At 42.3% G+C, this 22,706-nt stretch overlaps 1 protein-coding gene across 4 annotated transcripts in view; it reads left to right on the top strand.

Moving 5' to 3' along the window:
* Positions 1 to 22,706, top strand: part of SASH1 (SAM and SH3 domain containing 1) — a 185,967-nt gene that overhangs the window by 124,456 nt on the left and 38,805 nt on the right. For 2 of the 4 annotated variants that reach the window (XM_060029820.1, XM_060029819.1), the window contains exon 8: positions 259 to 360. In XM_060029820.1, coding sequence (XP_059885803.1) covers positions 259 to 360 — 102 coding nt within the window. Of the gene's footprint in view, positions 1 to 258; positions 361 to 20,647; positions 20,700 to 22,706 lie in introns of those variants that run through there. The other 2 variants (XM_060029821.1, XM_060029822.1) reach the window with 1 other exon arrangement.

Raw genomic sequence — 22,706 nt, 5'->3', positions numbered from 1 at the left:
TTGGAGAAGGAAAATCAAGGTTCTTTTTGGAACACAGAACACAAAGAGTCTGTTGTGTCTCTTGGTTTGATTTAGATGAAAACCTGCGGGGGGGGGGGGGGGACGTGTTTCTCCTTTCATTTGGGTGACCCTTGTCTTTGGCTGGCACTTAGTCACCGACAGTGGTGCGAAGAAGGTGCCCAAAGGATTCATTCTGCTGCTTGGTAGGCAGCCTTGGCCATCATTTCCATTTCAATCTTCCATTTCCTCTTGTTGCAGCTCAAGGAGTATGAGGCCCAGCACCGGCAGTCAGCTGCCTTGGACCCTGCTGACTGGCCAGACGGTTCTTACCCACCATTCGAGGGCTCATCAAACTGCAATGTAAGTTTGCTGTCTCTTTGAGCATCTTAACCGCTCCTACTAAAAAGGGACAGCCTACACAATTTGAGCCTTTAGACTTCTTTTTGCAGGCACCAGCTCCCACCTGGATCCGGAAAGAGGTGTCTCTTCTGACGTGTTACTCTTTTCTTTACTTGGTAGCTGGGACAGCGCTATTCATGCTGTTTTGTTTTTTTTTTTTTAAATAGAAGTAAAGTAGACACAACTTAAATTTTACCATTATAAGCATTTTAAGTGTTCAATTCAGTGGCATTAAGTACATACACTTTGCTGTACAACCATCTTCACAACCCACTTGCTGAACTTCTCCATCATCTGAAACAGATATTCCATAACCATTAAACAATAACTCTCCATTCTCTCCTCACCTTCCCCAACTCCTGGCAACCACAGTTTGCTTCCTGTCTCTATGAATTTGACTAGTCCAGGTACTTTATATAAGTAAAATCATACAATATTTTTCCTTCTGTGTCTGGTTTATTTCCCTTAGCACCATGTTTTCAAGACTCGTCCCCATAACAGCTATACTAGAACTTCATTCCTTTTTGTGGATGAACAATATTCCACTGCACGTATATACCACATTTTGTTTAATTATTCATCTGTTGTTAGATACTCGGGTGTTTCTCTCTTTTGGCTATTGTGAATATTGCTGTTATGAACATTGGTATACAAGTGTCTGTTTGAATCCTTGCTGTCATATCCTTTCCGTATATACGTAGGAGTAGAATTTCTGGATTATACGGTAATTCTATGTTTAACTTTTTGAGGAGCTGCTATACGGTTTTCCACGGTGGCTGTACCATTTTACATTCCTGACAGCTGCGTGAAAGTTCCAGTTTCTCTGCTTCCTCACCGACACTTGTGATTTTCCCATTTTTGATATGTCATCCTAATGGGTATAAAATGATATCATTGTGGTTTAGATTTGATTTCTCTAGTGTCTAATGATGTTTAGCATCTTTTTATGTGCTTGGCCATTTTTATACATGCCTCAGAGAAGTGTTTATCCAAGTTATTTGCCCATTGTTGAATTGGGTTTTTTGTTTTGCTGCTGGTTGTTGAGTTGTAGGAGTTCTTTATAGAGTCTGGATATTAATCCTGTATCAGGTACATGACTTGTAAATATTTTCTCCCATTCTATGAGTTGCCTTTTTACTCTCTTGATAGCGTCCTTTGAGGCAGGAAAGTTTTTAATTTTGAAGTCCAATTTACATTCATTTTTGGTGTCATAACTAAGAAATCATTGCCATATCCATTGTCGTGAAGATTTTCTCCTATATTTTCTTTTAAGAGTTTATAGCTTTAGCTTTTAAGTCTAGATCTGTCACCCATTTTAAGTTAATGTTTGTATATAATATAACATATGGGTCCAACCTCATTCTTTTGTGGGTGGATACCTTGTTTTCCCAGAACCACTTGTTGAAAAGACTGTCCTTTCCCCCATTGAATGGTCTTAGCACCCTTTTTGAAAATTAATTGACCATATATGTGAGGGTTTATTTCTGGGCTCTCTTATTTTATTTCTTTGGTTTATATGTCTTTCCTTTGCAGGCATCATACTGTTTTGATTAAGATAGCTTTATAGTAAGGTTTGAAATTGGGAGGTGTGAGCCCTCCAACTTGGTTCTTCTTTTTCAGATTGTTTTAGCTATTAAGGTCCCTTGAGATTCCATTTGAATTTTAGGGTGGGTTTTTCTATTTCTGTGAAAAGTGCCATGAGATTTTGATAGGGATTTTATTGGACCTGTAGATTGATTTGGGTAGTATTGTCATCTTAACATGAAGTCTTCCGATCTGTGAACACAGCTATTCTTCCATTTATTTATGTCTTCTTGAATTTCTTTCAGCATTGTTTTGTAGTTTTCAGTGTACAAGTCTTGTCTCCTTGGTTAAGTTTAATTTTAAGTATTTTATTCTTTTTGATGCTATTAGAAAATGAAATTGTTTACTTAATTTCCTTTTTGAATTTTTTATTGTCAGTATATAAAGATGGAACTGATTTTCCTGTGTTGACTTTGTATCCTGCAACTTTGCTGAATTTCTTTATTATCTCTAACAGATGTGTGTGTTTGGGGTGTGGGTGTAAAATCTTTAGCGTTTTCTACATATAAGACCATGTCACCTGTGAATAGAGGCAATTTTTCTTCTTCTTTTCCAGTTTTGATGCCTTGTATTATTCATGCTATTTTAATGTGACCAAAACATTGCTTCTCAGGAGTTCCACCAAGATCATAGGAATTAGAATTCCAGAATTTCAGATAGACATTTCATGGTGCTATCATCAAACTGCATGGAGTGAGGATGGAGGGAGTTAACCTTTTTCATCTATTATTCAATTTTTTTTTTTTTTTTCGTTTTCAAGATTTTGTTTATTTGAGTAGTTTGTAGCTACTGTGCAGTTGTTTTGTTTGTTAGGTCCTCTCTTCCTTAAAGTCTGGAAGCAACTCTACCTCCATTTCCTTAGACTCTTGTTTCCTCTTGTCAGTGTTCCATACAGCCAGTCATCTTTCCAAAACATACCTCTCTTCTTACATTCGTGTGTTTCAGAAAAGCCTGATGGTTTTCCAGTTTTACAAGATAACTTCCAAACTTCTTGGCACACTCAAGACCCTCTGTGATCTGGCCTTAATCAATTTCTCTACTCGCATCTGTCACCCCTTGCTCCAGTAGGTCTCCACTCCATCTGCACTGGACCCTGAATGCCTTACTGATCATACCTTGTAATTTCACACTCTCTGCTTTAATTTCTGCATTTCCTCTACCTAAAATGTCTTACTGCAAATTTTTCCAGGTAAAAATCTATGCATCTTTCAAGGTGAAGTCCAACTGCCACCTCCTCTGAAACTTTAGCATCCTCAAGTGTATTTTTATAGCTTCCTGTTCTGTGCTTTGTTAAACTAGCTTGCTACATGAAACCTAACAGTTATCCTGGAGTATCAGAATTAATTGTATATATTTCAACCTGCATGGAAATTGTGAGCTCCTTGAGCAAGAAAGGCAGCTGTATTATCTTTGTCTCCAGTGAGTGCCTAACTCAGTGTTCAGCTCGTGTAGCCTGCTTGAGAAATATTCAGTCAACAAACTTGCATTTGAATGGTCATCCTTCCGGGCTGCTTTAAGAGCATGTTTTATGTCTTGAGACTATAGACTTAGTCTTTACACTTCTTTGCATCTAAGTAACAAATGATGGCATATCATTAGTAAACATAAACCTCCCACTCCCTCCTTGTCCCTGATTTCCTGAATCAAACAGCAGATTCCATTGCAGCTAAAATAAACAAACAAATAAACAAAAAACCCAAAGGATTATTAATTTGAAAGCTCTGCTTGGTTTGCTTTTGTGTGGAGGGGACTGAGACGTTACCATTTATAATAATAAATGTGTCATATGCTAGCCAGCAGCATGTCCTGGGACCATGAGGTAATCAAAGGAACCATGTCCATGGTTTTCACTGTGCCTTTTGGGGTCTCTTATCCCCTAGTTCTAACATAATATAAATGTAAATCATGAATCGAAAGAATCATGAAGAATAAATATCGTAACTCAGGACTGATGTGATTCAAACCCAGCTCGGGGGAGAACACATAGCCTCACTTGTCCATAGTGGGTCTTCTAGTGTCCGTCTCACTGGATACTGTCCTGATTAATAGCATCTGAGTCAAGGGAGAGGTTACAAGACTATCCATTCAGAGAAACAGGCCTGTAGTAGAACCTCACATTACTTAGATGGTAAGGAGAGAGGCTCATCTCATTTAGGAAAAAGTTACTATAAATAGAGTACTGTAGGCATTTTGAACAAGCTGCTAAGAAAGTATTGTACTAAGTATTGGTTTGTTGAACCCCTTTCAGAGGGTAAATCACAACCATCACCTTGATATCAGCTGACAGAATGAAATGGGTACTTCTTAAAAGTTGGGCATTCGTTCTCTTGAGCCTTTCTTCGTTCATTTAGGAGGCATCTGTGGAGCCTCTGCAGAGCGCTTGCTATGTGCTAGGCTTCACGCTAGGTATCCAGTTTACAGAGGTGAAGGAGAGAGAGAGGCCCTGCCCCAGTGGAGTTTACCCTGCAGTGCAGAGGTTAAAATTAGCCTCACACGTGCTCACACAGATTCACGTACATGATTACATGATTAACTCCTTACAAACTGTTTCTTCATAGACGGCTCAAAAATAAACTCAGCCTTTCCTAGTTGGAGGGAGGGCCGGGGGTACGATGTGCTCCTTCCACTTCCGGCACAATTTCCCAGAGGCTCTAGAATGACTTGTCTTTTTGCTGAACGATGTAGGTGAAGACAGTCTAGTCAGCAGTGGAGTTTTCTGAAGAAAGGCTGTTTACTCTGTAGTTTGCTCGCTGCCTTTGTGCAAACACCCCACACCCATGTTCAGTCACGCTGTTCGTTACTTCATGCTAATGAACCGTTGGCACCGAAGTTCACTTGTACTTGATTGGGATCCCGACGTACGTGACACTTGCCCTTCTCACCCTGACTTTAGTCTGTCCCATGTTTTCCTGGAGACTCAGCAAGAAACTCCATCCAAAATATTCCTTCTCACTGATGCTCCATTTGCCTACTAGCAGGGTAATTAATTTCAGATAATTCCCACTGTGTCCTACTCCAGCTGCCTTGGGTTCGGTGCTTTGATTATCTTTTGTGCGAGGGCCAGGGCTTTTCAGCTTTCTATCGATTCTTTTCTATACTGAGATGCAAATAGCCCACTGGCCATAGTGGGGAATGCCCAGGCCATGGAAGTTGCAGAGATCATAAGGCCTTTGTCACCGGACCTCAATGCCTATATTGATGGCTGTCGTGCTTTAGGGTTTCATTTGCATTGATTCATAGGCTTCCCCCACCCCCAGAACTGGCATTCGATAATTGCATGTTGCTTCACAATAAATCCATATTCACATTCTCAGTTTCCAAGAGTATAAAGTACTAAAGATAGTTACCAGGGGAAGTGAAATATAGCTTTCTCTTTGCCAGAGGGGAATCTGTTCTCTGCCGTTTTTCTGTTGTGAGTGTTAGAGTTTTTAAAAAGAATTTCTGGTTGAGTACTTAACTGGATTCCTTGTTAAACATCTGAACGTTTATTTTAATATTTTTCATTTTATTTTAGTAACTTTTGTTTTCCTTCGCCTCCTGCAGGGGAAAGGTTGTAAGGGTTCTCATTTTAAGCTTTCAGCTTTGTGCATTGAGGTTCAGTTTACCTTCTGATTAAGAAAATGTTTAAAGAAATTGTGCTCTCTGTCTTACTGGGGTTTAAAGTTTTTTTACTCAAGGCGTGCATTTTAGTAAATCATAGTTTTTGTTTTTACAAAAGTGGTAGGTAAGAGTTGGTGATCTGTACCTGAAATACTTGTATTGAACTCTCTTTCCGAAAAATGTCAAATTGTAAATTATTTGATTATGATGCTATTCAAATTATTTTTTTAAATATATAATATATAAAGAAATAGTAAAGCAACAACAAGGACAGTAAAGCACCAGAGTTCTTAGAGTCCATTGCAGACATCCAGTTTGGTCGCGTTCAATTGTTTCACTTCATACAAACTGTGTTCCAGAAAAAGTTGGAATTATGTTTCTGTATCTGGAGCTCCTTACCAGGGTGAAGCAACTATGGTGAAATGTTTTGTGAAGTGAATTATTTTGTAAATCAAGTCATCGTTTCATAATTGATCACTTTTACATTTGGGGAAATTTAGAGTTGGGAAATATTTGTGCAAAGAGTGCTATGTTATCACTGTGGTGTTATAATAATACCTTACATCTGTATGTGCATCTCTGCATAACCTTTCATTCCAATTCTGAATATAGCTTTGCCACTAACCTGGGGAGCCAGGTGGTTGAACTGTGTCCAGATTTGGGGTAACAAACATACAACATCAGGTGGTCATTTCTTCCACTTTTTACAAAATACTATTTTAAGTGTTTCCCTGATTGAGGACTTTCAAGGTTGCAACTAAAATATCCCCATATTGTTGGCATGATGCAAGACTGTTAAATCTTTTGGGGGCTTTCTAAAATTATAAACCATAAACTTGGCCCTCACCAGCAGATGGTTTTTACTGAGGCTTTTCAGAGTCATTTCACCTACCTCAATTACAGCCATTGTCTTCCAGCCAGAAGATTCAGGTCTGTTATTTTGGAAGAATAGGTTGCTATAGCCTTAGTCTAATCTAGAACTTTCTAAAAGATAGTGTGCTGAAGGCCCAGAGAGCATTCCACAGAGTTACTTTTTTTAGTGGTTCTTGGGGCGAATGGCCTAATTTCTATTACGGCCAAAGAAAAGGTGGACAATTTAATCATTTAATACAGAATGTGGTCAGAGAACAGAGCTCATGCTTACGGGGTGTTCCTTTCGGGGGCAGAACGATGCTTCTGCTTATCCAAGAGACGTCTGTAAATGCAAGGTGCTCTTTTTAGGGTCCAGGACTCTGGGTTGAACCAGATCTTTTAAAACTTGGCTATTCTTAAATATAATTAATAAAGTGAAAATAATTCTCATTTTGAATAGGTTTCTTTTACTAGGGTGAACTTCTAGACAATGCCTATAAGTTAAAATTTATCAGAAGTTTTATTTTTATATTGCAAAGGTTAAAGGAAGATAGAAACCAATATTATTAGCTTTGTTGTTTGGGGAAATCTGATTCCCAAACAACATTGTCATTTTTTTAATGACAATACATGATGAATTTACAGAATTGTCTTCTACCTATAGATAGTACCAGCGATTTTTTTAAAATAAGGTTTTCATATTTTTGCTGACTTTGAGTAAATATTTATTGGATGCATAAACTATGAGAAGATTCACATAGACCTTAGTATTAAAGTTGACATTATAAGTCCAGTAAAGGTATCTTTATGTAAACAGTTGGCCTTCTTTCTACTGTCTTTCTGCTCTTATATTATTGGTTTTATAAGGAAATATAAGAGAGAATAGATTCCAAGCATAAAAATAACTTACATTACTGAATGTAAGTTACTGTTTGCTTTTAATCTTGTTGATAAGTTTTCTTTGAATCTCTCTTCCTAAAGGATTTTTTTTCCTAACAACATACAGGTTTCAGCTGAAAAGGGTTCTCACTGGCAAGGTACGTTTTGATTTGTGGCTAGAAAATGGTTCTGCTTGTTGTAGCTTTAATTCTTATACTAGCTAGGCTTAAATACAGCATGGTTGGATGTGTGCTTTGACTCTATTTCTTGAACAGAGGAAGAGCTTTACTCAACTCATTTGACTTCTTTTTTTAAAAATTTATTTATTTATTTATTTATTTGGCTGCGTTGGGTCTTCGTTTCTGTGTGAGGGCTTTCTCTAGTTGCGGCAAGCGGGGGCCACTCTTCATCGCGGTGCACGGGGCTCTCACTGTCGCGGCTTCTCCTGTTGCGGAGCACAGGCTCCAGATGCGCAGGCTCAGTAGTTGTGGCTCACGGGCCCAGTTGCTCTGAGGTATGTGGGATCTTCCCAGACCAGGGCTCGAACCCGTATCCCCTGCATTGGCAGGCGGACTCTCAACCACTGCGCCACCAGGGAAGCCCAACTCATTTGACTTCTAATTTGACCAAGAGAAAGAACAGAAGTATGGCCTAGTGGTAATTTGCCAGAGAGCTTTTTTACCCTCTTTGCTTGGGCTAGCATGTTCATGCCATGCTATGTTACACTGTGTCAAAAAAGGAACACTTTTCTAAATCTTTCTAAATATAACTATGGCAAAGATAACTCTTATTGATTCAGGTCTTTTAATGTGTACTTGAAGCCTTGAGATGATTATTCAGAGTTTCATAGACACCTTCTACAAATTCCTTTTTTATTTGGCTGGGTGGGAACAGGAAGCAATATTCCTCTTAATTTTAACAAATGTAATTTTGAAATGAAAATGATAGTAAAATAGAGATATTAAAATTCTCTTTAGAAGAGTAGACGTAATGATTCTTTTTTTATAAATTTATTTATTTATTTTTGGCTGTGTTGGGTCTTCGTTTCTGTGCGAGGGCTTTCTCTAGTTGCGGCAAGCGGGGGCCACTCTTCATCGACATGCGCGGGCCTCTCACTGTCGCGGCCTCTCTTGTTGCGGAGCACAGGCTCCAGACGCGCAGGCTCAGTAGTTGTAGCTCACGGACCTAGTTGCTCCGAGGCATGTGGGATCTTCCCAGACCAGGACTCGAACCCGTGTCCCCTGCATTGGCAGGCAGATTCTCAACCACTGCACCACCAGGGAAGCCCCGTAATGATTCTTTAGACCTGTAGCTTATGGAGAGACTAGAGACAAAATCAGTCCATTGAAATAACGTGTCACAAAGTCTTGTGAGAAAGATGACTTTTGCTCTCACTGGATATAAGCTGACCAAGAACCACTGCTTAGATGACTTCTTGTCATTTATTCCACACCACCCTCTCTCCCCAGCCTTGTCCCTGGGAGAAGGGCCAAAGTTTGAGGCGTGTATTTGCTGTGAGTCCCTTGAGATCGTCATCTTTAAACAAAGTTAGACAGGAAGGAGGCTCTGGCCTCGGGAAAGCCAGGCGTTTGCCCGGTGAGGGGGCTGGTTTAAGCTCACAGATGTGAGTCAGACTTTGGGTCCAGATCCCAGCTCTGCCACCTATTAGCTCCGCATCTGAGGGCAAGTTGTTTCATCTCTTTGTGCCTCAAAACTTGGGCTGAGGGCTTCCCTGGTGGCGCAGTGGTTGAGAGGCCGCCTGCCGATGCAGGGGACACGGGTTCGTGCCCCGGTCTGGGAAGATCCCACATGCTGCTTAGCAGCTGGGCCCGTGAGCCATGGCCGCTGAGCCTGCGCGTCCGGAGCCTGTGCTGCACAACGGGAGAGGCCGCAACAGTGAGAGGCCCGCGTACCACAAAAAAAAAAAAACACCTTGGGCCGAGTGTATCTACCTCACACGGGTGTTGCAAGGATTAAGTGGCACCAAGTAAATACCCAATGAACGCCAGCCTCTATTGCTTTATGTGACGATCTTCTACCTCGCCATTAACTGTCATTCTTAAAATACTGGAGTTCCCGTCAAAAGTTTTATTTTTGTACATGCCATTAACGTGGCAGCAGCGCTTCTGCTTTTGCGTATTACGGCAGACAGACTGGAGTTGTCAGAACAAGCTTAATGTAAATAGCGTGTGTTTAATTGGTTATGTTTTTACCAAACACATAAGTTTATTTTCTGTTTCAGAACGTGTAAGTGTCTGTGGGCTTAGGAATGGGTCTGGTATGATTTCAGTTAACATATGTGGCCTTGGGATTACTGTTTGGGAAAAATAAACACTAATTGTATTGAAATTATCTAGGGCTATATAGTGACAATGAGGCCGTCTCATTGAGCATGTGGGTGTGCGCTTCCATGCCTGTTACGTTGGGGGGTACTCTTACAGCAGGCCCAGAAATAGTTGGAAATTTGGCTCTTTGCACCTGGCAAACCAGCCAGGTATCAGTACACGTCTATCTTCACTGGTTTGTATGGTCACAGGGAGTTGAGGATGCTGCCTGCACACCCTCCTCAACACATCAAGGGCCACGTGAACAAAAGTAAATAACGACGGAATACCCAGATACAATATAATCTGAGGGTTATGTAACCTATTGTTATCATTTTTAAATTTAAGTTAGTTTTCGGGCACATTCTGGTCTGTTCTTTCGGGTTTTTTTTGTTCTATTTTGTTTTTTTGTGTAAGCGGTCCTCTCACTGCTGTGGCCTCTCCCGCTGCGGAGCACAGGCTCCGGACGCGCAGGCCCAGTGGCCATGGCTCACGGGCCCAGCCGCTCCACGGCATGCAGGATCCTCCCGGACCGGAGCACAAACCCATGTCCCCTGCATCGGCAGGCGGACTCCCAACCACAGCGCCACCAGGGAAGCCCCTGTTCTTTCTTTTCTTTTTCTTTTTTTTTTTTTTTTAAGATTTTACTGTCACCCTCAGCTTCATCTTTCTTTCTTTATTTTTTAAATTTTTTTGGTCGCACTGTGTGGCTTGCGAGATCTTAGTTCCCTGACCAGGGAATGAACCTGGGCCCTCGGCAGAGAGAGTGTGGAGTCCTAACCACTGGACTGCCAGGGACTTCCCTGTTGTTTCTTTTATTAGGTCGAACCACGTGAACTGGAAATATTAGCTTTTGACCTTAAAAATAGCAATCTCATTTGTCCAACCTAATACGTAAATACCAAACAGGATCTACGACACGTACCCTAGCTAGCTGATCATATGTAAATACAGATATTTGTAATATAATATGGGTTAAGGATTGGCATTTAGATTTGCAATGCCAGTTTCTTACTTCACTTTTGGGATGAACCTTAGGGAGCTTGGGGTAAGTTAAGAGAGGATTTCCATTACTTGTTTAATGATAGTGATTCATCACATGTTAATTCCTCATTAAGTCATTTGCCCTGGTACCAAATCTTATATAATGGATGGGTTGGAGAGAGACCCAGGTCCTATCATGGTTCATGGGTCAGATCCAGACTGAGGGCCGCTTCCAGCCTAAGGCAACTTACTGAAGTCATGGACTGCCCTTCACTTGTTCAGAGTCCATGTGAACTGTAAGTCACTATATCAGAACTCAGAACTATACCCAGTCATCAAGGACATTCATCTAGAAAGCAATTTTTTTTTTTTTTTTTCTGTACGCGGGCCTCTCACTGTTGTGGCCTCTCCCGTTGCGGAGCACAGGCTCTGGACGCGCAGGCTCAGAGGCTATGGCTCACGGGCCCAGCCGCTCTGCGGCATGTGGGATCTTCCCAGACCGGGGCACGAACCCGTGTCCCCTGCATCGGCAGGCGGACTCTCAACCACTGCGCCACCAGGGAAGCCCTAGAAAGCACTATTTAAACACAACCAAATTCTAATTCAAATTCTAATTATTCACAGAATAATTTCTGTAGAAATATCCCTTTATTCTCTGCTCTGTCCCTTTTCGTTTCCCTCTTTGTATCACACCCTCTCTCATCCCTGGTTGGTTGTACTATTACTAGTATAATTCTAATAACGTTGCATAATTAGTTCCTACAAGGACACTTCTTGCACTGTGCTTTTGAGCCAGAGTGTAGGTGAAAGAATGAACATTCTTTTACTCATTCATTGTGCAGACATTACTGAGTACCGACTATATGTCAGTCCCTACACACAGGAGTTTATATTTGAGAAGAAGAGACAGACAAGTGGATAGCATGGTTGGGGCCTTAATTGGAATATTTCTACCGAGTGTGTGAAATACGCACAGAAAGTCCATGAAGCCCCAGTGAGGAGAGTGTGGAAAGGCCAGTGAAGGTGACTGAAACTGAGCAAGGGTTCCCCAGGAGGAGGAAGAGAAACCTGTTAGGTAGACGGAGCAGCAAGGCCAATGGCTTACGTGAATAGGTGGGTGAATCTTCACACTTGGGTCGTACGAGAAAATGGATTTAAATAATAAAGTTTTTCTCAGTATCAATATTTTGACTAATACGGTATTGCTTCTTTTCTTTGCTCATTCTTATTTATAAATTGGCTCTGTAATAGGTGGTTTGGTTCCTTATGACTGCAATTTGTTTTGTTTTTTGTTTTTAAATGAAGTATAGTTGATTTATAAAGTTATTTTCAGTTAGTTTCAGGTGTACAGCAAAGTAATTCAGTTACACACACACACACACATTTTCAGATTCTTTTCCCTTATAGCTTATTATAAGGTATTGAATATAGATCCCTGTGCTATACAGTAGGTCCTTGTTGGTTATCTGTTTTATACCTAGTAGTGTGTATCTGTTAATCCCAAACTCCTGATTTATCACCCCCACCCCTTTCCTCTTTGGTAACAATAAGTTTGTTTTCTGTGTCTGTGATTCGTTTCTGTTTTGTAAATAAGTTCATTTGTATCATTTTTTAAGATTCTACATATAAGTGATATCATATGATATTTGTCTTTTTCTGTCTGACTTACTTCACTTAATATGATAATTTCTAGGTCCATCCATGTTGCTGCAAATGGCATTATTTCATTCTTTTTTATGGCTGAGTAGTATTCCACAGTGTGCACATATATATATATGCGCCACATCTTCTTTAACTGTTCCTCTGTCAATGGACATTTACGTTGCTTCCATATATGATTGCAGTTTTAAAATTTATATCATTCGTGTTTTTCATCTTGTCTTTGAGGTCTCATTTAATTGAATTCATGTTCTTCTTTAATTATTTTATAGAGAGAAGCAACTGTTAGGAATTGCTTCCTGTTCCTTGAGTTATATTTTCTTCTGATAGAGAGATGGGATCAAAAGATAGAATCATTGTGTTTGTCCATGCCTTTTCTCTCTCTCTCTCTCTCTTTTTTTCCCCTTGTTATAGTTTGTTTGAGTAGTTCTCATGCATTTCTTTTCACTTTGATCATGCTTGGGTAACTCAGGTCACATTTTCTGTTTGTGCTGATATAATGAGGATTTCTTTTTGACCTGTTTGCCGTGCTGTCAGACAGTGGAGTGTTTTCCTTCCTTTGTCTTGTGACCCATTCATGTTTGCTGTTGCTGTAGCCTAATGTAATAGCTGGGGAGGTGGGAAAACCCAGCTGAGGTGGAATGTGGTCTTCGTTGGGATACCGGGGCTCGGCTTTCTCTCTCCTAAGTTTGTTAAATGTGCTGCGTCACTGTTCACGTTGCTTGCTTAAGGGTGGGGCAATGGGTACACCAGAGCCAGGCTGTCTTTAATTTATTCCTCCGACTCCTGGTGAATTTCTAGAGGCTTCATTTCAATCAGGATCAGCCTGACCATTGACTTTCCATCTTTTCACTCATTACTTTCCTGAAGCAATTTCCGCTGCTCTTAGATCCGAAAAAGATAAAGAAGGCCACACAGTTTGCTTCCTTTTCTGTGGGTCTTCAGGAATTTTTTTCTTAGCTTGATCAAGGAGTTCTAAAGTTTAATATATTAGGTTATATACTTTTGTTTGGATGCCCTTGGTGGAGTATTTTTGCCAGTTTTCAGTAATTGTGTTTTGTAGGACACTGTTGCTCATTTTGTTAGTTGTGGGAAGGATATGCTGTGGTTTAGTTTTCAGCAGTCATGATGACCTGATTGTTTTGCCAGTTAGATGACCACAAACAATTTTTCTAGCTCTAATTGATTCATTTTCTAAGCCAGTGAATCAATTGGGGCCTTCTGATCACAGCCATCAGGCTAATGTGTTATTCTTTGTGTTTATAGAGACACAAAAACAAGCTAAGCTGTCTTCTATTTGGAAGTAGATTTGCTTATTATTCATTCTACAAACATAAGGAGAAGTGTGTTAAGGCACACGTAGATCGTGACTCTGGGAGGTACCTTCGGCCCATCTGCCTCCGTCTTCAACAGATGCCCGTGCTGATCAGTAGCCTCAGTTTGGGTTGGAGGGAAGAACTCGGTGTCCGCACCTTCCCTCCGTTGCCTTGCAGGCTCCATCGGTTCTCTGTATTCCTCCATCGTCATGTGCCTAGGCAAGGTTGTTTGGCGGCCTTGTCCAAGAAGTCATCGGGCCTGATCCATGAATCAGTCAGTCTAACATGCCATAAAAGTAATGTGACTTTGCAAACACCACCCAGTCTCTTGGGAGACGTAGCGCTTCTGGGATGAAAACTTCCATCAGCTCCAGAAACTAGAGCCTCAAAAGCATATGTAATTGCCCTACTTGGCAGTCCTGTTCTGAATCATCCTTTTTCCATGGCACGGGCTATGTGAGAATCGAATACACTTGGGAATGAGGGGGGTTGGTTGGTGTTTTGCTTTAGTCGTCAGTGTGCCTGACACCATAGATTTGTTTTGGGTAACACTCCCGCACTCTTTACAGAGGCACCTGTAGAGTTAGTTGTTGACTACCTTCCCCTAACTTCTTTTTTATCTCAATTCACCTGTTTTATATGACCAGCGGGGTTCTCTGACCTATGGGCAGGGTGACATCATCTCAAGCAGTAAAGTCTGTAAAGAAGATTTTTACAGAGTGAAGGGGAAGGAAGTCGGTTCTTTTTCCTCCACTTAACCTCTCACCTCCCCCAACTCCTTTCAGGAGAAGGAAAGGCATTTTCTCTGCTTCGTGGAAACTTGCAGAATTGGGACGAGTGTGCTTACTTGTTATTCAAGTCTCCCTAGACGTGGCTGTAGGACTCCTGAGGTCTTATATTTTCTCGTTCCTTATAGGGAAAGTAGCAACATTATTTGGGCGTGATTAAAAGCAGTTCAGAGTTCATGAGTTTTAAGAAAAAGAATAGAGTTTCTTGTGGAATGTAGCATCCCTTTGCTGTTCCTTTGGTTTTGTAGTTAGTTTTTTAAACAGTTTCTTTAAGTGAATTAAGTGCTGACAAGCCTTTGCCTCTAGGGGATGGTAACATTACCTCAAATTCTCACATACTTTTTACAAGTATGAGTATCATGTAATTATCTTCTCCTCCTCCTTCTTCTTCAAATCTGGTGACAACTAGTTAATTTTGAAACTGCCAGAGAGATTATTTCAGTGTTACACTGTACCTCTGGGAGAAGAATGGAATTTCATCTTTTTTTCCATATGCTGACAAAAATCTCCTAATTTCAGAGGGCAATGATGTCACCAGCTAATGAGCAAAATATTTCTTACTAAATAGATGAGTCCTCCCCTGACTCCTTTGTGAAATAAGGGAAAAAAACCCACAGTGTGTTTCATGGTTGATATAGTTACTGCATTCATAAACACTTTTTAAAGTACTTCTAACTTCTTCAAAGAGTGAAACTAATTTTTCTCTAAACACAAAGAATCACACATTAACCTGATGGCTGTGATCGGAAGGCCCCGGCCACAGCCGGACAGTGATGCCTGGTAGCTGATCTTGAACGTACCCAGCTGGAGCCAATAAGCTGCCCCCAAGGTAGGGAGTGACCTTGAATGCATCACTTCTTGGACCAGTGGAGGGAGATCAGGCATGTTGGAGAGATTATGAAATCAAGCTTGGAGAAGAGGAGGGCCGTGAAGCTGTTGTTGATTGGTGTCACATGCTGTTTATAAGGGCGGCAGCAGCAGCTGAACTCTTCTCTGACCGTCCAGATAGGCAGGCATCTAAGGTCAGCAGGAGCCATGTAAACATGGGACTTCTGGGCTCACATAGGGACACGGAAATGCCCCCAAAGCCATGGCAAGTGCCCGTCCCCTCACTGAAGCATGTCTCAGTTTCCCCAGCCAGAGGTGATTTCACCCACTTCTGAATCCCTGTAGCTCTTTGTTCCTCTTACCCATTTATCACAGTTGACTTACATTAATCATATTTCTGAACTTCTCTTGGGGCATCTCTACCCCCAGACTTCTAGATTATAAGCTTTGTAAGTCCAGGTGAAGCCACCTTACTCACATTGCTATTCCTGCTTCTTCCTAATGCCTCGAATCAGTACATCCCTCCATTGATTTCAATCAGGAAGTATCTATTTATCGCAGATATAGATATGATCTTTAATTGTCTCATTGGGAAAGAATATTGTAATGTTCAGTGTTGGCAGTTGTGTGAAGAAATAGGTGCTCTTTTTGTACTACTTGTGAGATTTTAAAATAATACAGTGTTTCTTCTGAGCACACTGTTATTAATATGTGTCAAAAGACTTAACGATATGCCCATTCTTCACCCATCAGTTCAACAATCTAATCATTTATTCTAAAGAAAGAATGTATTAGATGCATTAGAAATTTTACCACAGTGTTCATCGGAGTATATTTTACAATATTGAAAAGTTGGAAACATGCGCGTGTCCAATGATTGAGGATAGTATTTAAGTAAAGTATGGTGTACTTCTGTGTCTGAATACTATTGAATCATTAATGTATTGTCATATTTTATTTTTTGAACATGTGTTGATGTGGGGAAATGTTCAAAACATATTAATTTTTAAAAGCAAGTTATAAAACAGTTTGAACAGTGTACATTGAGGGCCCCAGGGTTTCTCTAAAGGAAACATTAAGAGGCAGCAGTGTGGCTTAGAGGGTCACAATTATAAGTGGGCACTTTGTTTCTATTTACACCTGTGTTCATTTGAGGGAGGCTTTGGGGACCTTGATCGTAACTGTGGGGCGGGGGGTGGAACAGCTAAAGATCACAAGGCCATCCTTTTTTTGTTTAAAAAAAAGTAACATGAAAGTGTATTGTGTGTGTGTGCGTGCGTGTGTGTATGAAGATATAAACCAAAATATTACTAATTTTTCTGATTAGGAAGATATGAGTATTTCCTTTCTCTTTTTTTCTGTATCTGCATTTTCCAAAATTTCTAATTAAAAATATATCTTGTGTTAGTAGGAATAAACAATAAATGTTACTGAAACGCAGACAGAGGAATGGAAATGACAGTGCTCTTTGGCCTCTTGAAGTTCAGTGAAGGGCTAGTAATACTGCGATCATGTATTGAGCTAAGTCCTAAGAGAACGTTTGTTAGGTTGCTTTACAGCCACCTGGCCTAAGGAAGATGAGGAGGAAAGCCAGGAAGGCTTTCCAGAGGAGGTGACACACGAACTGAATCTTTTTTTTTTTTGGCTGTATTGGGTCTTCGTTGCTGCGCGCGGGCTTTCTCTAGTTGCGGGGCGGGGGGGCTACTCTTCGTTGCGTTGCGCGGGCTTCTCATTGCGGTGGCTTCTCTTTGTTGCAGGCTCTAGGTGCGCGGGCTCAGTAGTTGCGGCACATGGGCTTCGTTGCTCCGCAGCATGTGGGATCTTCCCGGACCAGGGCTCGAACCCGTGTCCCCTGCATTGGTAGGCGGATTCTTAACCACTGCGCCACCAAGGAAGTCCTGAACCGAATCTTGAAGGATGAGTAGGAGCTAGGGAAGTAGATGGGGGTGGACAGAGATCTTCCCCAAAGAGGAATCCTCAAGTGCAGAGGTGTGCAGACACGTGAGAGATGGGGTATCTGAGATGATGTGAGTCGCAGTATGAGAACCAGGTGCTGTGAGAGGCTGTTTCCACATAGTGTCTGCATAGCTGAGCGTAACGTGCACAGAAACTGGAAGTAAGGGCTCTGAGCACGCAGTCCTGCTTTTCACAATATGGCCCTTGGACTTTGCTCTGAGGACCTAATGAATAGTTGCTTAGAGTGGGAATGAGATGCTCAAATCTGTCCTCTGAAAATTTGCGTACTTACTATGTGGTGGGTAGTTCAAGTCCACTACCCAGTGAACAAGACCAGCGATGCTCTTCCTTTGTGAAGTTGATCTGCCCTGTTGCCACCTTCCCTCCACCAAGAAGCGTCGCAGGGTGGCCTGGACCAGGCTAGTCTTTTGAATATCCCGCAGTTTACTCAGATACACAGCAAGGGCTGGGAGCTGTGGGGCTGAAGAGTGTCAACTTCTTCATTCTACGTGCATGATTTGCTGCAGGCCCACTGGTGCACTGGGCACCCCACTTACAAGGAGGGGAGCGGACATGGTCCCTGTCCCTGTGGTGTCTCCTGTCTTCTGAAAGAGAAGCCCTTGTTGGGTGCCCATGTGGCTCCCTACATGGAGTGTCTCCATAAACACCTGGCTCCTCTGAGAGTGGCAGCAGCGACAGTTAAAAAGGGAGGTAAAGGGACTTCCCTGGCGGTCCAGTGGTCGAGACTGAGCTTCCACTGCAGGGGCTCAGGTTTGATCTCTGGTTGGGGAACTAACATCCTGCATGCCGCTTGGTGCAGCCAAAAATAAGGGGGGCTGGGCAGGAGGAGAGACCACCGGGAGGCCAAGCAGGTCCTTCCCTGCACCCGCCTCACAAAACCTGGCTCTTGACTTGAGGACACGGGGAGGGGGAAGGGTGAGCTGTGGCAAAGCGAGAGAGTGGCATGGTCACATATACACTACCAAACGTAAGGTAGATAGCTGGTGGGAAGCAGCCGCATAGCACAGGGAGATCAGCTCGGTGCTTTGTGACCACCTAGAGGGGTGGGATAGGGAGGGTGGGGGGGGGGAGACGCAAGACGGAAGAGATATGGGGACATATGTATAACTGATTCACTTTGTTATAAAGCAGAACTAACACACCATTGTAAAGCAATTATACTCCAATAAAGATGTAAAAACAACAACAACAACAGCCCGGCTCTTGAGGCCCAGCTCCCTCGATCTCACACTGTAGAGGTTTCAGGACCTTCCAGGCTCCAGGCCTCACAGTTAAGGTCTCCTTTCATTCTCTCAAAGGACCCTAAGAGGCTTGTCACTGCCTGTTTTATAAATGAGAGTTCACAAGTGGCATAAAGGAGACCTCAGCCTATGTCTGCAGGATTCCAGAGTTCTGGCTCCAAATCCTGCCCAGAATCTTCTGTGTATCTAAACAACCTGTTCAGACTCACCCTCAAATGTTGGCCATTATCACTTGCTTTCATGTGTTTTTGCTACTTACATGGCACCTAAAACAGCAGTTTGCAAGAATGAAAATCTCTCTTGTTTGAATTCCCATCAGTAATCGAGGGAATGCAGATGTAATCATCACTTACCAAGCTCCAAGCTCCAGTGGTCGATTATACACAATTATATACAAAATTTGTAAAACATCAACACTTTAACACAAATGTGATTAGACGAAGTTTACGTGGAGGAACACTAAGACCCATAGGAGTAGCGTGATTTGCTAGAGGACTTGGAAATTAATGCCCGGCTATTCTAGCTCCAGAGTCTGTGAGTATTTCCCCACTGTCTTTGGGGCATGCACGTTTTCTTAGTTTTCATGAAGTAACAAAGAAATTCAAGTGAGACTTCTACTGACAGTCTTAAGGAATTCTCAGCCCAATGATGCACGCAGTGTGGTTCTCAGTCTTGGGTGAAGGAAGCCCGGGTAGAGTTAGGGTGTTGCGGGAGCAGAACCATGAAGTGTCACAATCTTCCTCTGCCGTTTACTGTCTGTGAAATGAGATCACGTGTGCAGATACCCAGCAGAGTGCCTGGGCATCGTGAGCATTTGATAAATACGGGTGATTGAAGTCCCACATTGGGAAAGCACTGCCACCACTTGGGGCACATGTGGGTCCTCAGATGGCAGTGTGGAAGGGAGCGGATGCGAAACCAGAGAGGGCATCAGGGAATGGCTTTGCGAAATGGGAAACAGACAGTATAGGGAAGGTGGGGCGAACCATTGTGGGGAGAAATAATGGGAAATTCGATAAATGATGGGAGGAGACATTTTGGGGGCAGAAAAATTGAGGGAAAGGGAATTTCATGAGGAGTGAGAGATGCCAAAGGGATGAAGGAGAGCAGGACAGGTGCCCAGGAAAAGAGGGTGAGCTCTGGCCATCTGGGATACCCCAGGATCTCTGCTATGTGATATCCTACCAAGAGAGGGGCCCTCTTATAGCACATAAATAAAGACCCACACAGTGAGAGGCACCTAGGAGTGGGTAGCTTGGACTACACAATGGGAATACATGACTTACCCCACTGAATGAATTTAGCCCTGGAAATACAGACATACAACCTGTGTCACGGAAACTTCACATGGGTTTTCAGTCCTGCCTTTTTAGATGGTGTTCTGTTTAAGTAACAATGTGATGTCGCTCCCTAGACAGCCCTGAGAAAATTAAATGACCATCTAGTGACAGAGTCCCCGTGCTTACATTTTAGAATCCAAGAGAACTCAGCTGCTCTGAAGTGATCATTGAAACAATTCGGTTAAGACAGTTTTAGAAGCATCAGTGAAGGGGACCTACATTTACTCCAGTGGTTAAAATAGAAAAGAAAAAAAAAAATACGAAGCGGGAGAGAGACAGAAAGTGACAGCTTTAGGAGAAAACCACAATCATAAGTTTTAATTCAGGAATTTCAAAAATAGCCCTTGGAAGGTGTCTATTTTCAATTGCGACGACTCCCTTCAGGGGGTGTTGGGAAGACTATCTGCAAAAAAGATCTCTTTTCAGTTCAGTCACTCGTGAGGGTGAGTCCTTGTCCCGGATTTGCTGAGATTCTCGCGTTCTTTTTTTTCTTTCTCTGGAATTCCATAGACAGTAATTAAGGAACTGGAGGCCAGCGGGAGGTCAGGGAGCCTTCGTCAGTGAAAACGGGGATTGTTTGCCACGTACAACACTCTCTTTTTTCCTTGTGGTGAATAGGAGATTTGCTTAGAGCTGATGACTTCTGCCTTTCTTACAAGTTATGCAGTTAGCGAGGAACTGGGGGATCAGGCCACAAGCAGCTAATTGAAACCAGTGTCTTCACTTTCTTCTCCTCCGGATCGTAAGCTGTGCCGGCGGAGCCGCCCGATCATGTAACTTCCAGGGAGTATGTTCGAGGAGTGCCTCACCATCACTTTGAGATTCCAGAGGTGGCAAGCGGGAGTGAAGACGCGCTCGGAGTGGGGAGGGGGCGGGGGTCCCGGACGAGCTCAGAATCACCCCTGAGGCCTGCTCAATGCCGAAGCCGGTAAGTTCGCTGGACACGCTTCACGTGAAGGGGGAAATGTGCTTTCCGTCGCTTCAAGGAAAAGCTTTTTAATTGTTCCCGGCTATGATGCTTCCGTCTTTCCTATCCAAATTCCTCTAGATTCATCCTTCTTCCCTTGTTTACTTCCCTACCTTATAACCCAGAGCATTCTTTCCTAGCTTGCTCACCCGATACTAAGGCATAGCTTTTGGAGGAGAGGAGTGAATATTATTTTGAGAATAAAGCGGGCATGCGAGGGGTTCGGTGTACGTGGGGCTGGGAGCTTAGTTGCCACTTGTGGAGGCTTTTCGTGCGGAAGACTTGGTTTCGGGCAGCTTTGCACACGGCTTTTCATAAACCTGCGATTGGTTTCCTTCTCTTAACTTGAAGGTTAACGCCATCGACATCGTGTGAATTTCACAGGCGAATATCTCGCCAATTTCAGAATACTTTTCAGAAGTGCATAAATATAGTGTTCCCGAGCATAGTTCCGGGGCGAGATAAGTTAACTTAGTCGGGACAGCATGCTACGTGTTTGGAGCTGGGGAAGCAGGCTGAGTAACTGTGTTTCTGCAAAAGGCACAGCTGTAATCCTGTGCTCAGCAAGGTCTCCAGCAGTCCCCAAAAGGGTTCTAGTTGCTCCTTGCAAGTTCAGTTTAATCTGTATCACAGCACGTCACTCCTGTGCCTGCGCGACTGTGCCACGCAGCTTTTGGAAAGCATTTGTTCTGGCACATCATGATTTGCAAGAACTGTTTGTTACAAGGTCAGGGGCGAGTGAAGCATCTGTTCCCGACCTGCAGTGACAGGCTTCAGTTGGACAGTAAGGGGATGCTTTGCTCCCTCCAGCACACACATTTTTGTATCTACAGATGCTATTAATTGTGTTCCCTTTTTTCTGATTATCCTCAATGTAGCTGTGTTATAAAAAGTTCTCCACGCTGGCTCCGTGTCTTTCCCATTAGAACATTGCAGATGTGTCAGGGACGCACATGTTCCAAAAGAAGCCGAGAAGGAGGGAGGCTCCACCCTCCGTCACAAGCCAAAAGGGCCCCATAGGCTCCTCCTCATTCAGCAGCCTGGCAGGCGAATTGTGTACTCTCTCTTTAAAGCAGCTATAGTTTTGTGCCTTGGCTTGGTCAATTTGTTATGGTTTAAAACTGTGGAGCCAGCTGTCTGCAATCTGATGTAATGTTGCCATGGAAACCAGAAATGAAACACTTAAGCATTCACCACAGAATTACTACATATAGCATTAGCCAAAGTAATTAAAAGTTGAGCCATATGGGCTTTCTGGTGGAAAAATATGCAATAGAGAGGCTGGAAATTAAATGTTTCTATTTACAGTATTGTAAATCCACATCCTTTGGTGGGGTAAATCGGTTGCCTTTTCTACTACAGGTTTGGAGGTGGGGGGTTTTATACAGATGATTGAGTTTTCACCTTCTAATTTAGAAGCTGGTCAAACTAAAGTTTATCTTAGCACTCTGACCTGGGCTAGGACAGGGAGGGGAAGAGATGCCATCTTGTGTTTGAATGTATATAAACATACACTGTTATTTTTTTCACTGTAGTTTATTTAAAACCTGTTTTATAATAACTCTGAGTCTATTTCTTGGAATCAATCATTCATTTTATATACATTGCAGATTTCCCTCATCTTCTACAAAGTTCCCCTAGGTGTGAGGGTTTCCTTTATATACCCATATCTGTTTCTTAATTTTAAAAAATTCTCACACTCCCATCTCACACATGTATGGGGGGTGTATTTTCTGAATAAAAAGACAAGTCTTTTCTTCAGCATTTGGGAAGTGGCACATGCTTATTTAAAAGGAGAGACGTGAAATGAGGAATTTAAGCTTTACTCCCTAGTTTAAAAGAAAACTGCATGCCGTTTACGGAGTCTTTATGTTGAAACAGCTGGAGAGAATTTTTTAAAGGCAAATATTTCACAACTCTTTTTCCTCTGGACTCAGAAGGAAGTGAGAAGTCAACACCTCTCTCAAT

This window comes from Delphinus delphis, chromosome 14, assembly GCF_949987515.2.
Source record: "Delphinus delphis chromosome 14, mDelDel1.2, whole genome shotgun sequence".
In the NCBI taxonomy this organism is placed as follows: Eukaryota; Metazoa; Chordata; class Mammalia; order Artiodactyla; family Delphinidae; genus Delphinus; species Delphinus delphis.
The sequence above is the reverse complement of the archived record's forward strand: the minus strand, read 5'-3'. Positions and strand labels throughout refer to the sequence as shown.